This window comes from Homarus americanus, unplaced genomic scaffold, assembly GCF_018991925.1.
Source record: "Homarus americanus isolate GMGI-L3 unplaced genomic scaffold, GMGI_Hamer_2.0 scaffold38765, whole genome shotgun sequence".
NCBI classification, from domain to species: domain Eukaryota; kingdom Metazoa; phylum Arthropoda; class Malacostraca; order Decapoda; family Nephropidae; genus Homarus; species Homarus americanus.
This window is the reverse complement of record NW_024757151.1, coordinates 57,501-75,129: the sequence shown is the minus strand read 5'-3', so window position 1 is coordinate 75,129 and position 17,629 is coordinate 57,501. Positions and strand designations below refer to the sequence as shown.

Genomic DNA, 17,629 nt, shown 5'->3' with positions numbered 1-17,629 from the left:
GCATCCTGCTGTGAAAATTCGACATAGGCACCCTGCTGATAACCCCGATATAGAACACTGCTGTTGGTAACCCCGCTATAGGCAACCCTGCTGTCATAACCCCTGCTATAGGCACCCCTGCTGTCACAACCGCTATGCACACTGCTGTCATAACCCCTATAGGCACACTACTGTCATAACCCCGCTATAGGCACCCTGCTCATAACCCCACTATAGGCACCCTGCTGTGATAACCCCGCTATAGGCACCTTTCTGTGATAACCTCTATAGGCACCCTGCTGTGATAACCCCGCTATAGGTTTCGCTTTGATAATCACCAATGCACCCTGTTGCATAACCCCGCCATAGGCATCCTTCTCAGATGACCCCTATAGGCACTCCTGCTGTGACAACCCGCCATAGGCACCCTGCTGTGATAACCCCTGCCATAGGCATCCTGCTGTGATAACCCCACTAATGCACCCTGCTGTGATAACCCGCTATAGGCATCCTTCTGTGATGACCCCTATAGGCACCCTGCTGTGATAACCCCGCTATAGGCACCCCTGCCGTGATAACCTCACATAGGCACCGCTGTTATAACCCCACATAGGCATCCTGCTGTGATAACCCCACTATAATGCACCCTGCTGTGATAACCCCTGCTATAGGCACCCTGCCGTGATAACCCCGCTATAGGCACCTCGCTGTGACAACCCATAGGCACCGCTGTTATAACCCCGCTGCAGGCACCCTGCCGTGATAACCCCGCTATAGCATCCTGCCGTGATAACCCACTATAATGCACCCTGCTGTGACAATCCCGCTATAGGCACCCTGCTGCGATAACCCCGCTATAGGCACCCTGCTGTGATAACCCCGCAGAAACAGTACTATCTAGGGAAACGGTACTACCTAGAGACAGTACTACCTAGAGGAACAGTACTCACCTAGAGAGAAACAGTACTACCTAGAGACAGTACTCACTCTAGAGGAACAGTACTCACCTAGAGACAGTACTCACCTAGAGAAACAGTACTCACCTAGAGACACTACCCACCCAGAGACACTACCCACCTGAGACAGTACTCACCTAGAGGAACAGTACTACCTAGAGACAGTACTCACCTAGAGAAACAGTACTCACCTAGAGACACTACCACCTAGAGACACTACCCACCTAGAGACAGTACTCCACCTAGAGAAACAGTATCACCTAGAGACAGTACTCACCTAGAGGAACAGTACCACCTAGAGACAGTATCACCTAGAGAAACAGTACTCACCTAGAGACTACCCACCTAGAGACACTACCACCTAGAGACAAGTACTCACCTAGAGGAACAGTACTCACCTAGAGACAGTACTCACCTAGAGAAACAGGTACCACCTAGAGACACTACCCACCTAGAGACACTACCCACCTAGAGACAGTACCCACCTAGAGAAACAGTACTCACCTAGAGAGACAGTACTCACCGAGAGACGGCACATACACGTTGAGGTAGAGACAGTCTTCAGCTTGGTGGGTGAGATAGTTAGCCAGCCGTCGTATGTGTGTGAGACGGGCTTTGGGGACACCAGCCTCTGACTCCTCCTCCCACAGCTCCGGCAGGTGTTGAGGGCAGACGGGGCCGTACTGGTCTGCCACACGCTCACCTGCCCAAGGGCTCGGCGTCCTCGTGGGGCTGAACCTGTTAGAGCCGATGGGGGGCGCGGCATAAGGTACCCCGAGGAAGACTTCCACAGGTCTTAGATGTTTGTTAGGTAAAGGTCGTATTGAACCTCGTAACTTTCCGTATTTTGTTGTGACGACTCGTGGGCTTCGTTTCTCAGCGGCCACAACACCCAACAATGTAGTGAACAAGAGTATTAACATCATCACTCTCACTAGTGATACTCTCATGGCTCGCTGGGCACCACCACCACCACCACCACCACAACTACCAACATCCACGTCGGTCACTTGGTCAGCTTGGGTCCTCCTCCGTCTCCCGTCACAGCTCCGTCGTCGACTCGCGTCATGTTGCATGGGAACCAACAGTGCTGGTGACCATTGTCTCAGCATCGCACGCCTGCTGTGTTACACGGCGTGGAGTACACTACTCCTTGGTGTTCCTTTCTTCACGCCTCAACCATCCTCAGAACACTGCCGCCCAGCACTCCGGGAAGGTGTGTGAGGGTGACAAGGACCTGCCAGCGACGGTCACATTACTTCCTTAATGACTGTACACAGCGCCTGTTGGGGGAGAGATAACACGTGTTACTAGTGGTGATAACATGTGTTGGGGGAGAGATAACACGTGTTACTAGTGGTGATAACATGTGTTGGGGAGAGATAACACGTGTTACTGGTGATAACATGTGTTGGGGAGAGATAACACGTGTTACTAGTGGTGATAACATGTGTTGGGGAGAGATAACACGTGTTACTAGTGGTGATAACATGTGTTGGGGAGAGATAACATGTGTTACTAGTGGTGATAACATGTGTTGGGAGAGATAACACGTGTTACTAGTGGTGATAACATGTGTTGGGGAGGTAACACGTGTTACTAGTGGTGATAACATGTGTTGGGGAGAGATAACACGTGTTACTAGTGGTGATAACGTGTTGGGAGAGATAACACGTGTTACTGGTGATAACATGTGTTGGGGAGATACACGTGTTACTAGTGGTGATAACATGTGTTGGGGAGAATAACACGTGTTACTAGTGGTGATAACATGTGTTGGGGAGAGATAACACGTGTTACTAGTGGTGATAACATGTGTTGGGAGATAACACGTGTTACTAGTGGTGATAACATGTGTTGGGGAGAATAACACGTGTTACTAGTGGTGATAACATGTGTTGGGGAGAGATAACACGTGTTACTAGTGGTGATAACATGTGTTGTGGGGAGAGATAACACGTGTTACTAGTGGTGATAACATGTGTTGGGGAGAGATAACACGTGTTACTAGTGGTGATAACATGTGTTGGGGAGAGATAACACGTGTTACTAGTGGTGATAACATGTGTTGGGGAGATAACACGTGTTACTAGTGGTGATAACATGTGTTGGGGAGACCGTGTTACTAGTGGTGATAACATGTGTTGGGGAGAGATAACACGTGTTACTAGTGGTGATAACATGTGTTGGGAGAGATAACACGTGTTACTAGTGGTGATAACATGTGTTGGGGAGAGATAACGTGTTACTAGTGGTGATAACATGTGTTGGGGGAAGATAACACGTGTTACTAGTGGTGATAACATGTGTTGGAGAATTACGTGTTACTAGTGGTGATAACATGTGTTGGGGAGAGATAACACGTGTTACTAGTGGTGATAACATGTGTTGGGAGAATAACACGTGTTACTAGTGGTGATAACATGTGTTGGGAGAATAACACGTGTTACTAGTGGTGATAACATGTGTTGGGGAGAGATAACACGTGTTACTAGTGGTGATAACATGTGTTGGGGAGAGATAACACGTGTTACTAGTGGTGATAACATGTGTTGGGGAGAGATAACACGTGTTACTAGTGGTGATAACATGTGTTGGGGAGAGATAACACGTGTTACTAGTGGTGATAACATGTGTTGGGAGAGATAACACGTGTTACTAGTGGTGATAACATGTGTTGGGGAGAGATAACACGTGTTACTAGTGGTGATAACATGTGTTGGGGAGAGATAACACGTGTTACTAGTGGTGATAACATGTGTTGGGGGAGAGATAACACGTGTTACTAGTGGTGATAACATGTGTTGGGGGAGAGATAACACGTGTTACTAGTGGTGATAACATGTGTTGGGGAGAGATAACACGTGTTACTAGTGGTGATAACATGTGTTGGGGAGAGACACGTGTTACTAGTGGTGATAACATGTGTTGGGGAGAGAATAACTGAGTAGTGATAACATGTGTTGGGAGAGATAACACGTGTTACTAGTGGTGATAACATTGTGTTGGGGAGAGATACACGTGTTACTAGTGGTGATAACATGTGTTGGAGAGATAACACGTGTTACTAGTGGTGATAACATGTGTTGGTGGGAGATAACACGTGTTACTAGTGGTGATAACATGTGTTGGGGAGAGATAACACGTGTTACTAGGTGATAACATGTGTTGGGGAGAGATAACACGTGTTACTAGTGGTGATAACATGTGTTGGGGAGAGATAACACGTGTTACTAGTGGTGATAACATGTGTTGGAGAGATAACACGTGTTACTAGTGGTGATAACATGTTGGGGGAGAGATAACACGTTACTAGTGGTGATAACATGTGTTGGGGGAGAGATAACACGTGTTACTAGTGGTGATAACATGTGTTGGGGAGAGATAACACGTGTTACTAGTGGTGATAACATGTGTTGGAGAGATAACACGTGTTACTAGTGGTGATAACATGTGTTGGGGAGAGATAACACGTGTTACTAGTGGTGATAACATGTGTTGGGGGAGAGATAACACGTGTTACTAGTGGTGATAACATGTGTTGGGGAGAGATAACACGTTACTAGTGGTGATAACATGTGTTGGGGGAGAGATAACACGTGTTACAGTGGTGATAACATGTGTTGGGGAGAGATAACACGTGTTACTAGTGGTGATAACATGTGTTGGGGGAGAGATAACACGTTACTAGTGGTGATAACATGTGTTGGGGGAGAGATAAACGTGTTACTAGTGGTGATAACATGTGTTGGGGGAGAGATAACACGTGTTACTAGTGGTGATAACATGTGTTGGGGAGAGATAACACGTGTTACTAGTGGTGATAACATGTGTTGGGGAGAGATAACGTGTTACTAGTGGTGATAACATGTGTTGGGGAGAGATAACACGTTACTAGTGGTGATAACATGTGTTGGGGGAGAGATAACACGTGTTACTAGTGGTGATAACATGTGTTGGGGAGAGATACACGTGTTACTAGTGGTAACATGTGTTGGGGAGAGATAACACGTGTTACTAGTGGTGATAACATGTGTTGGGGGGAGAGATAACACGTGTTACTAGTGGTGATAACATGTGTTGGGGGAGAGATAACACGTGTTACTAGTGGTGATAAATGTGTTGGGGAGAGATAACACGTGTTACTAGTGGTGATAACATGTGTTGGGGGAGAGATAACGTTACTAGTGGTGATAACATGTGTTGGGGAGAGATAACACGTGTTACTAGTGGTGATAACATGTGTTGGGGAGATAACGTGTTACTAGTGGTGATAACATGGGGAGAGATAACACGTGTTACTAGTGGGATAACATGTGTTGGGGGAGAGATAACACGTGTTACTAGTGGTGATAACATGTGTTGGGGGAGAGATAACACGTGTTACTAGTGGTGATAACATGTTGGGGAGAGATAAACACGTGTTACTAGTGGTGATAACGTGTTGGGGAGAGATAACACGTGTTACTAGTGGTGATAACATGTGTTGGGGGAGATAACACGTGTTACTAGTGGTGATAACATGTGAGAGATACGTGATTATGGTGATAACATGTGTGGGGAGAGATAATGTTTAGGTGATAATGTGTTGTGGAGAGATAAACGTTTAGTGGTGATAAATGTGTGGGAGAGATAACACGTACTAGTGGTGATAACATGTGTTGGGGAGAGATAACACGTTACTATATATGTTGGGGAGAGATAATACGTGTTACTAGTGGTGATAATATGTTGGGGGAGAGATAACACGTGTTACTTAGTATAACATGTGTTGGGAGGATAACACGTTACTAGTGGTGATAACATGTGTTGGGGAGAGATAACACGTGTTACTATGGTATACATGTGTTGGGGAGAGATAACATGTTACTAGTGGTGATAACATGTTGGGGGAGAGATAACATACTTAGGGTGATAACATGTGTTGGGGAGAGATACGTGTTAATAGTGTGTAACATGTGTTGGGGGAGAGATAACACGTGTTACTAGGTGATAACATTGTGTTGGGGGGAGAGATAACACGTGTTACTAGTGGTGATAACATGTGTTGGGGAGAGATAACACGTGTTACTAGTGGTGATAACATGTGTGAGAGATAACACGTGTTACTAGTGGTGATAACATGTGTGGGAGAGATAAATGATAGTGGATACATGTTGGGGGAGAGAATGTTACAGCTAGTGTGATAACATGTGTTGGGAGAGATAAAACGCTGTTACTAGTGGTGATAATATGTTGGGGAGAGATAACACGTGTTACTAGTGGTGATAAGTTGTGGTAGAGATAACACGTGTTACTAGTGGTGATAACATGTGTTGGGAGAGATAAACGTGATTTAGTGGTGATAACATGTGTTGGGGAGAGTAACACGTGTTACTGGTGGGATAACATGTGTTGGAGAGATAATGTTACTAGTGGTGATAACATGTGTTGGAGAGATAACACGTGTTACTAGTGGTGATAACATGTGTGGGAGATAACATGTACGTAGTATAAATGTAGAGAGATAACATGTTACTAGTGGTGATAACATGTGTAGAGATAACACGTTACTAGTGGTGATAACATGTGTTGGGAGAGATAACACGTTATTAGTAGTGAAACATGTGTTGGGGAGAGATAAGCATGGTAACATGTGTTGGGGGAGAGATAACACGTGTTACTAATGTGTAACATGGTTGGAGAGAAAGTGTACATAACATGTGTTGGGGAGAGATAACACGTACTAGTGTGATAAATGTTAGAGATAACACGTGTTACTAGTGGTGATAACATGTGTTGGTGGAGAGATAACACGTGTTACTAGTGGTGATAACATGTGGGGAGAGATACACGTGTTACTAGTGATAACATGGTTAGAGAGACGTGTTATGTGAGTAAGGTGGGAGAGATAAACGTGTTACTAGTGGTGATAACATGTGTTGGGGGAGAGACACGTACAGGTGATACATGTTGGGGAGAGATAACACGTGTTACTAGTGGTGATAACATGTGTTGGGGGAGAGATGAGTGATACATGTTGAGAGATAACACGTGTTACTAGTGGTGATAACATGTGTTGGGGAGAGATAACACGTTACTAGTGGTGATACATGTTGGTAGAGATAACACGTTACTAGTGGTGATAACATGTGTTGGGGGAGAGATAACACGTGTTACTAGTGGTGATAACATGTTGGGGAGAGATAACACGTGTTACTAGTGGTGATAACATGTGTTGGGGGAGAGATAACACGTGTTACTAGGTGTGATAACATGTGTTGGGGAGAGATAACACGTGTTACTAGTGGTGATAACATGTGTTTGGGGAGAGATAACACGTGTTACTAGTGGTGATAACATGTGTTGGGGAAGATAACACGTGTTACTAGTGGTGATAACATGTGTTGGGGAGAGATAACACGTGTTACTAGTGGTGATAACATGTGTTGGGGGAGAATAACACGTGTTACTAGTGGTGATAACATGTGTTGGGGAGGATAACACGTGCTAGTGGTGATAACATGTGTTGGGAGAGATAACACGTGTTACTAGTGGTGATAACATGTGTTGGGGGAGAGAAAACACGTGTTACTAGTGGTGATAACATGTGTTGGGGAGAGATAACACGTGTTACTAGTGGTGATAACATGTGTTGGGGGAGAGATAACGTGTTACTAGTGGTGATAACATGTGTTGGGAGAGATAACACGTGTTACTAGTGGTGATAACATGTGTTTGGGGGAGAGATACACGTGTTACTAGTGGTGATAACATGTGTTGGGAGATAACACGTGTTACTAGTGGTGATAACATGTGTTGGGGAGATAACACGTGTTACTAGTGGTGATAACATGTGTTGGGAGAGATAACGTGTTACTAGTGATATAACATGTGTTGGGGGAGAATACACGTGTTACTAGTGGTGATAACATGTGTTGGGGAGAGATACACGTGTTACTAGTGATAACATGTGTTGGGGGAGAATACACGTGTTACTGTGGTGATAACATGTGTTGGGGAGATAACACGTGTTACTAGTGGTGATAACATGTGTTGGGAGAGATAACACGTGTTACTAGTGATGATAACATGTGTTGGGGAGAGATAACACGTGTTACTAGTGGTGATAACATGTGTTGGGGAGAGATAACACGTGTTACTAGTGGTGATAACATGTGTTGGGGGAGAGATAACACGTGTTACTAGTGGTGATAACATGTGTTGGTGGAGAGATAACACGTGTTACTAGTGGTGATAACATGTGTTGGGGGAGAGATAACACGTGTTACTAGTGGTGATAACATGTGTTGGGGGAGATAACACGTGTTACTAGTGGTGATAACATGTGTTGGGGGAGAGATAACACGTGTTACTAGTGGTGATAACATGTGTTGGGGAGAGATAACACGTGTTACTAGTGGTGATAACATGTGTTGGGGAGAGATAACACGTGTTACTAGTGGTGATAACATGTGTTGGGGAGAGATAACACGTGTTACTAGTAGTGATAACATGTGTTGGGAGAGATAACACGTGTACTAGTGGTGATAACATGTGTTGGGGAGAGATAACACGTGTTACTAGTGGTGATAACATGTGTTGGGGAGAGATAACACGTGTTACTAGTGAGTGATAACATGTGTTGGGGGAGATAGCGTGTTACTAGTGGTGATAACATGTGTTGGGGAGAGATAACACGTGTTACTAGTGGTGATAACATGTGTTGGGGGAGAGATAACACGTGTTACTAGTGGTGATAACATGTGTTGGGGAGATAACACATAGTTACTAGTGGTGATAACATGTGTTGGGGGAGAGATAACACGTGTTACTAGTGGTGATAACATGTGTTGGGGGAGAATGCACGTGTTACTAGTGGTGATAACATGTGTTGGGGAGAGATAGCACGTGTTACTAGTGAGTGATAACATGTGTTGGGAGAGATAACACGTGTTACTAGTGGTGATAACATGTGTTGGGGAGATAACACGTGTTACTAGTGAACATGTGGGAGACACGTGTTACTAGTGGTGATATGTGTTGGGGAGATAACACGTGTTACTAGTGGTGATAACATGTGTTGGGGGAGATAACACGTGTTACTAGTGAAATGCATGTGTTGGGGGAGAGATAACACGTGTTACTAGTGGTGATAACATGTGTTGGGGAGATGCTACGTGTTACTAGTGGTGATAACATGTGTTGGGGAGATAACACGTGTTCTAGTGGTGATAACATGTGTTGGGAGAGATAACACGTGTTACTAGTGGTAACATGTGTTGGGGAGAATAACACGTGTTACTAGTGGTGATAACATGTGTTGGGAGATATGTTACAGTAGTGATAACATGTGTTGGGGGAGATAACACGTGTTACTAGTGGTGATAACATGTGTTGGGGAGATAACACGTGTTACTAGTGGTGATAACATGTGTTGGGGAGAATAGCACGTGTTACTAGTGGTGATAACATGTGTTGGGAAGATAACACGTGTTACTAGTGATGATAACATGTGTTGGGGAGAGATAACACGTGTTACTAGTGATAACATGTGTTGGGGAGAGATATGTTACTAGTGATATTGTGGAGATAACAGTGTTACTAGTGGTGATAACATGTGTTGGGGAGATAACACGTGTTACTAGTGGTGATAACATGTGTTGGGGAGATAACACGTGTTACTAGTGGTGATAACATGTGTTGGGGGAGAGAATACACGTGTTACTCTATAAAATGATATTTTTAACTATTTAAGGATGATGGTTTTAACTTGGTTTAACTCTTAGATGATAATGGTTAACCCTCTTGAGAACGATGGTTTAAACTCTGTGTGTGTGTGTGTGTGTGTGTGTGTGTGTGTGTGTGTGTGTGACCAACATAACGAGTACCGGCGGACAGAGCAATGCCTGATGGACAGGCTACTAAGGCGAAACCCAACAAACTGGGCTATCGGCAGTCTATTGCAACTCTCCCTCTCCCCAGTCGTTGCAACACTTGCACCACTGGATCAGGAAAAAGGGAGAGCCAAGATGTGTGGTTGCAGCCTGCGCTCCTGCCTCACCACATAAATCAACTCATGCGCAGCCATCTTACAGCTCATTATATTCATCATCATCAAAACCCTATACCCCCAAAAAGTCTATAGCGGAGGACGAGTGGCGACAGGGACAGGCAGAGATGACTGCCGGGTCTCTAGTCACAACTCTGCACATGGGCGGCACAGATAAGATGGTCGTTTATGCGCTGGGATCTAGGCAGCAGTGCAATCTGTTCCTGTCTGTGATACCGAGCATCCCTAAACATACCTACTACCCTCCTAAAAAAACCTGACTGGGCAACCACACCCAGTAAGGTCATCCTTATACGGTCGAAAACACAATCATAATCACACATCAAAGCAAAAACAAACTATACAACCTCTTATGGTCGCTGTATGGAATGTCAGGACCCTTCTGGATATTGGCACAAATGAGCGTCCTGAAGGCTGCCCTTGTGGCAAAAGAGCTGGCTAGGTATAACATCGTCATAGCAGCCATTAGTGAGTCCCGGCTCCCAGATGAGGGCCAACTCACAGAACGAGGTCTGGCTACACCTTCTTCTGGAAGGGTAAGCCTGCAGCGAAGATACTGCATTTATGGAATTGGCTTTACCATCCGCCAACGCATCCTACACAGGCTAACTGAAATGCCTGTTGGGATCAACGACCGCCACGTGACGCTTCAGGTCCCACTGAATCACTCGCATCATGCCTTCATCAGTGCATACGCCCCAATACTGGATGCAGACGATAACATCAAGGAGGCCTTTTATGCCGACCTTGACAAAGTGATAACCTCTATCTAGAGATGATAATGTTGTACTCCTTGGTGACTTTAATGCCAGAGTTGGCAGAGATGCTAACATTTGGCAGGGAACCATAGGGAGAAATGGACTAGGCAAGTGTAATCCCAACGGCCTATTCCTCCTCAGCAAGGGGCTGCTGACAACCTCACTATCCCCAATACCTTAATTATGCAGGCCGACAAATTCAATGGTTCCTGGCAATACCCACGATCCAAACATTGGCATCTCATTGACTGTCATTGTCAGAGAATGAGAATTTTCTGCCAAACGACTGGAGGATCAACGTAGCACCTGCTGTCAGAGGGCAGCTTGAGGTTGGGCTGACAAACAAACAAACAACAAACTACCCATATCCGAGTACCAAATAAAGAACCCTCAGCCAGACCGAAAGAATACACCACGACCGATTTGATGAAAACGACCTGGAATTCAACATACTCGTCGATGGTAAACGTGATGCTTTAACTGACTGGCAGAAACAACCCTCAGTCTCAGACCAAAGCTGATACGTTCCATGAGAAGAAAGCGACAGCCCAGCATGAACTTTGCAATCTAAAGAACGAGTGGTGGGGAAAAAAAATGTGTGAAACGCCAAAATTTGCAAATCAACACAAGTTGTGAATTTTTCAATTCCACTAAAACATTGTATGGCTCAATTACTCATGGCGATGCCCCTTCCACTTATCCGACAGTAATTCGCTAATCAAAGACGAAGAAGGCATCCGTCAGCTCTGGAAAAACACTGCCATTCACTGCTTAACCGAAACACCGATGTGGATGTCCTAACTACCCAGCAGGTCCCTCAGCACCCAGAACTGACCTACCTCAGCTATCCTCCATCCCTGGATGAGGTACCTACTGCTATCAAGCAGATGAAAAATAACAAAGCCTCAGGGCCTGGTGGAATCCCAGCCGAGGACGTCTGCTTACCAGCCGTCGCCACTCTCTCCTGGAGAATATATGGGAAAAAGAGGAAATCCCCCAAGCTCTTGAAGACGCCTCCACCGTCACTATTTATAAGAACAAGGGAGACCGGTCGAGTGGCAACTACCGCCGGATCTCGCTGCTGTCCGTAGCTGGCAAGATTATCGCCCCAGTCCTCCTAAACAGACTTCTTCTGAGGGGCTTCCTCCCAGAATCTCAAAGTGGCTTTAGACCATCACGTGGCACCACTGACATGATCTTTGCTACCCGCCAGATACAGGAAAGGTGCAGAGAACAGCGTCGTGACCTGTACATGACCTTCATTGACCTAACCAAGGTCTTCAACTCAGTCAACAGGGAGTTGTCAGTGTGAGGCAACTCCACGATGACATGAACAGCAGTGAACTGCATAATGGCACCCAGTCTGAGTTCTTCCCCTTTGAGCACGGTGAATGTACGTAAGACTCAGATTCTCTTTCAGCCTGCCCCTGATTCAACCACACCTCCACCATCCATCCAGGTTAACGATACTACCCTCCTCTCGCACTAGATGTAGCCCTCCACTCAAACAATGTGTGTGGACGACCCTGCCGGACCCGTATCAGCCTCCAGAAACCAACGAAGGTGACATCCTTAAAAGCTCTTATCATTTTATCTTAGATGGTTGATCGTCATACTCTATTCCAAGTAACAGCAAATCAGTGTGTGTGTGTGTGTGTGTGTGTGTGTGTGTGTGTGTGTCTCTTTCCTGTCACACACACACACACACACACGTAGTATTATACGATACACTACACAATAACCAGGTGATATGTGATCTGTACAACAAGAACCAATTACTGAGGTGATCGTTAGCAAACTGTCAGGTGTGTGTTGTGAGTCAGGGGTGCACCAGCTGTTTGTGTCAGGTGTGTTGTGAGTCAGGGTGCACCAGCTGTCTGTGTCAGGTGTTGTGAGTCAGAGGTGCACCAGCTGTCTGTGTCAGGTGTGTTGTGAGTCAGAGGTGCACCAGCTGTCTGTGGGTGTGTGTTGTGAGTCAGAGGTGCACCAGCTGTCTGTGTCAGGTGTGTTGTGAGTCAGAGGTGCACCAGCTGTCTGTGTCAGGTGTGTTGTGAGTCAGAGGTGCACCAGCTGTCTGTGTCAGGTGTGTTGTGAGTCAGAGGTGCACCAGCTGTCTGTGTCGTGTGTGTTGTGAGTCAGAGGTGCACCAGCTGTCTGTGTCAGGTGTGTTGTGAGTCAGAGGTGCACCAGCTGTCTGTGTCAGGTGTGTTGTGAGTACAGGTGATAAGCTGTTGTATGGCAGGTGAGGTACAGGGATAGTTAGCTGTTGTATGGCAGGTGAGGTACAGGGGATAGTTAGCTGTTGTATGGCAGGTGAGGTACAGGGATAGTTAGCTGTTGTATGGCAGGTGAGGTACAGGGATAGTTAGCTGTTGTATGGCAGGTGAGGTACAGGGATAGTTAGCTGTTGTATGGCAGGTGAGGTACAGGTGATAGTAGCTGTTGTATGGCAGGTGAGGTACAGGGATAGTTAGCTGTTGTATGGCAGGTGAGGTACAGGGATAGTTAGCTGTTGTATGGCAGGTGAGGAACAGGTGATAGTTAGCTGTTGTATGGCAGGTGAGGTACAGGTGATAGTTAGCTGTTGTATGGCAGGTGAGGTGCAGGGATAGTTGGCTGTTGTATGGCAGGTGAGGTACAGGGGATAGTTAGCTGTTGTATGGCAGGTGAGGTACAGGGATAGTTAGCTGTTGTATGGCAGGTGAAGGGACAGTTAGCTGTTGTATGGCAGGTGAGGTACAGGGGATAGTTAGCTGTTGTATGGCAGGTGAGGCAGGAGATAGTTAGTGTTGTATGGCAGGTGAGGTACAGGTGATAGTTAGCTGTTGTATGGCAGGTGAGGTACAGGTGATAGTTAGCTGTTGTATGGCAGGTGAGGTACAGGTGATAGTTAGCTGTTGTATGGCAGGTGAGGTACAGGGGATAGTTAGCTGTTGTATGGCAGGTGAGGTACAGGTGATAGTTAGCTGTTGTATGGCAGGTGAGGTACAGGAGATAGTTAGCTGTTGTATGGCAGGTGAGGTACAGGTGATAGTTAGCTGTTGTATGGCAGGTGAGGTACAGTAGTAGCTGTTGTATGGCAGGTGAGGTACAGTGATAGTTAGCTGTTGTATGGCAGGTGAGGTACAGGAGTGTTAGCTGTTGTATGGCAGGTGAGGTACAGGGATAGTTAGCTGTTGTTGGCAGAGGTACAGGATAGTTAGCTGTTGTATGGCAGGTGAGGTACAGGGATAGTTAGCTGTTGTATGGCAGGTGAGGTACAGGGGATAGGTAGGTTGTATGGCAGGTGAGGTACAGGTGATAGTTAGCTGTTGTATGGCAGGTGAGGTACAGGTGATAGTTAGCTGTTGTATGGCAGGTGAGGTACAGGGATAGTTAGCTGTTGTATGGCAGGTGAGGTACAGGGGATAGTTAGCTGTTGTATGGCAGGTGAGGTACAGGAGATAGTTAGCTGTTGTATGGCAGGTGAGGTACAGGGGATAGTTAGCTGTTGTATGGCAGGTGAGGTACCAGGCCGGATTCAGGAGTGGGCGAAGTGGCAGCTGCCCAGGGCCTCCACATGTGCGGTACAGTAGCTATATCAGGCTGGTCGACTTGAAACCACATGAATGACTCCAGTCATGTCTCACTTTTGTGTGTGTGTGTGTGTGTGTGTGTGTGTGTGTGTGTGTGTGTGTGTGTTGGGAATTTGTACACTATCTATAAATATGCAGTTAATTAAAAAATTCTCAATGTTCTAATTTCCTCAATATAACTGCACATGGCTTCAAAATTCTCCAAAGAAGTGTTCAATTTTCAACATTTTCCCGGGGGCTTACAGCGCCCCCCGGAACTCCCAGACGTTTAAGCTCGCTTCACTCGCCACCCCACCCTCTTGGGTAGTTATAATGAGGGGGGCCTCCACAAAGAGGCTGTCCATGGGCCTCCACAGGTCTAAATCCGGCACTGTGAGGTACAGGGGATAGTTATCTTTAGCCTTACTTTTGTAACCCTGAAACAGTGCAGCAGCTCTTCTGTTGGTGAGGTAACCATTTATCCAGTGTAACAGCCTAACTCCTATATTCATTTTGGCTAGTTTGTGCAATATCAGTTGCCTATTGGCAATATCAAATGCAGCTTTTAGGTCAAGAAATGTGGTGTATCTGTGCCTTTCATCACCATGCACAGTTAGGAATGTGGTGATGCAATTATGTACACCTTTACCATGGGTGAAGCCATTTATGTTAGGAGACATGTGTTCTCTATAAGAGTCTGCCAAGAACCATCCTCTCAAAGGTTTACACAGGCAGCTAGTTAGTGATATGGGACGTATAGCATCAGGCTGTCCTGGTCTGGGTATTGGTACAACAATACTGCTGGTCCATGATGTGGGTAGTTGGCCCTCGGCATGACTCATATTGTACAATACCAATAATGGATTACCCAGCACACGCCTTAGTAGTCTAACGATGTTGTAGGTGACTCCGCCCTCTCCAGGGGCAGTAGACCTACTGTACCCCTGGCGAGGGCGGCGTCAAGCTCCCACTCAGTATATGGAACATCACACTCATCGTGCTGTTTGCCCAGCATAAAGTTAATAAGATTACTTCTCTACAGACTTCGCATCAAGGAGCCCCCGAGTTCTAGCTGGTAACATGTCATAGCTCGACACATGAACCCACTTTATTAGCTCATTCGACTTTTGCAGAGGGTTTGGATGGGAGACGTGTTCACTGTTTTTACCTCTGATTGTGTTTATGTCTTTCCAGGCTTTGCTGAGGGGAGTGTGTTGGTTCAGGCTGTTGACATATGTTTCCCTTGCATATTGTCTGAGTTCGTTTACACGTTCCCTGGCGGTAGCAAGGGTGGGTGAGAGAGAGACAGAGAGAGAGAGAGAGAGAGAGAGGTATAGCGTGAGTAGTAATAATCAACTGAGATGATAAAAGACACCCCCTCCTCTCCATCTCCCGCCCAGAACAAGTCTATAAATGTCTACCTTAATCCTGTACATCAAAGGGAGCAACACAACTTCCGTGTCTCTCTTGCCTGTGTTTCCTGAGGGTTTAAGTGAGTTCTGTAAAAGACACTTGAGGTTTTAATAAGGTCTTGAAGTCTTTAATACAATGAGGTATTGAGGTCTTGTAGGCGCAGCAGTAAACGGTCTCTTGCCAACAGTCACAACACCGTACGATAACGTGGGATAATTGACTCATACATCGTTGCTTAACACCTGTAGCGGGCGTATGACATACTTCTCAGCTACCACCGCCCACTTAAATACAACACCCTTAACATTAACCCTTAAAAACCCCTTAATATTAACCCTTAAACACCTCAACATTAACCCATAAAACACCCTTAACATTAACCCTTAAAAAACCCTCAACATTAACCCTTAAAACACCCTTAACATTAACCCTTAAAACACCCTTAACATTAACCCTTAAAACACCCTAAATACAACCGTCTCTTAACATTAACCAATAGCTTTATACATAACTACGAACTTAATAATATAATTTAATATAAATATTCATGCATAATTGCATACTACACGGAGGTCATACATAATGTATGATTAAACGATTGAATTTATACAATATACACAATTGATTTCCCCTGAGGGAGGTGTGTGTGTGTGTGTGTGTGTGTGTGTGTGTGCACGCCAGGAAATCGACGTATTCGTCAATAGTAACATGCTGCTGTCACTGACTGGCAGAACACCCCTCAGTCCTGGACGAAAGCTGATACCTTCCGCCAGAAGAAAGTGGCGGCCCAGCGGGAACTTGTCAATTTAATGAATGAAAGATTGATAAATAAAGCGAATGAAATGCAAAAATTTGCGGAACAACACAAGATGCGTAAATTTTTCAATTCCAACAAAACAGTGAATGGCCTATCTACTCATGTCGTGGCCGCCTCCACTCATCCGACGGTAACTCCCTAATTTAAGACGATGAAGGCCTCCTTCAGGGCTGGAAAGAGCACTACCATTCACTGCTTAACTGTAACACTGATGTGGATGTCCTGACTACCTCAGCACTCAGAGCTGACCCACCTGAGCTATCCTCCACCCCTGGATGAGGTAGCTACTGCCATCAAACGGAGGACCTCTGCTTACCAGCCGTCTCCGCTCTCTCCTGGAGATCATATTTATAGGAGAAGGAGAAATCAAGCTCTTAAAGACTCCTCCATTGTCAACATTTATAAGAAAAACGGAACCCGTTAGACTGTGGCAGCTGCCGAGGGATCTCGCTGCTGCCCGTAGCTGGCAAGATTGTAGCTCGAGTCCTCCTAAACAGACTATTACCTGAGGCGGAAAACTTCCTCCCAGAATATAAATGTGGCTTTAGACCATCACGTGGCACCACTGACATGATCTTTGCTGCCCGCTAAATACAGGAAAAGTGCAGAGAACAGCATCGTGACCTGTACATGGCCTTCGACTCAGACAACAGGGAGCCTCTGGCGGACCCTCAGCCGTTTTGGCTGTCCACCAAAATTCATTGCAACTCCACGATGGCATAAACGGCAGTGTCCTGCCAATGGCACCCAGTCTGAATTCTTCCCCATCCAAACGGGGGTAAAACAAGGATGTGTACTGGCACCAACTCTCTCTTCCTTTTTCTTGGCTGCCTTCCTTACTCATGCCAGTGCCAATTTAGCCGGCGGGGTGGACATCCAGTACCAGATGAAGGGGTTTTTCAAGTAAGACGACTCCAGGCAATGAACAAAGGTGTCGGCAGTTTCCATCACTGAACTTCAGTATGCAGACGACCTCACCTTAGTCGCTCACACTGAATGCGACCTACAGGAGATCCTGAACGCCTACACAGATGCTTATGCACACTTTGGCCTTGAGGTGAATGTACGTAAGACTCGGATTCTCTTTCAACCTGCCCCTA

At 45.9% G+C, this 17,629-nt stretch overlaps 1 protein-coding gene across 1 annotated transcript in view; it reads right to left on the bottom strand.

The window, feature by feature from the left end:
- The window catches only part of LOC121857397 (neuroligin-4, X-linked-like), a gene marked incomplete at its 3' end in the record, with an annotated part of 70,997 nt that overhangs the window by 23,434 nt on the left and 29,934 nt on the right, over window positions 1-17,629 (bottom strand). The window contains 1 exon segment of the mRNA XM_042353430.1: window positions 1,459-2,218. Within this exon segment, the coding sequence (XP_042209364.1) occupies window positions 1,459-2,047 (589 nt within the window).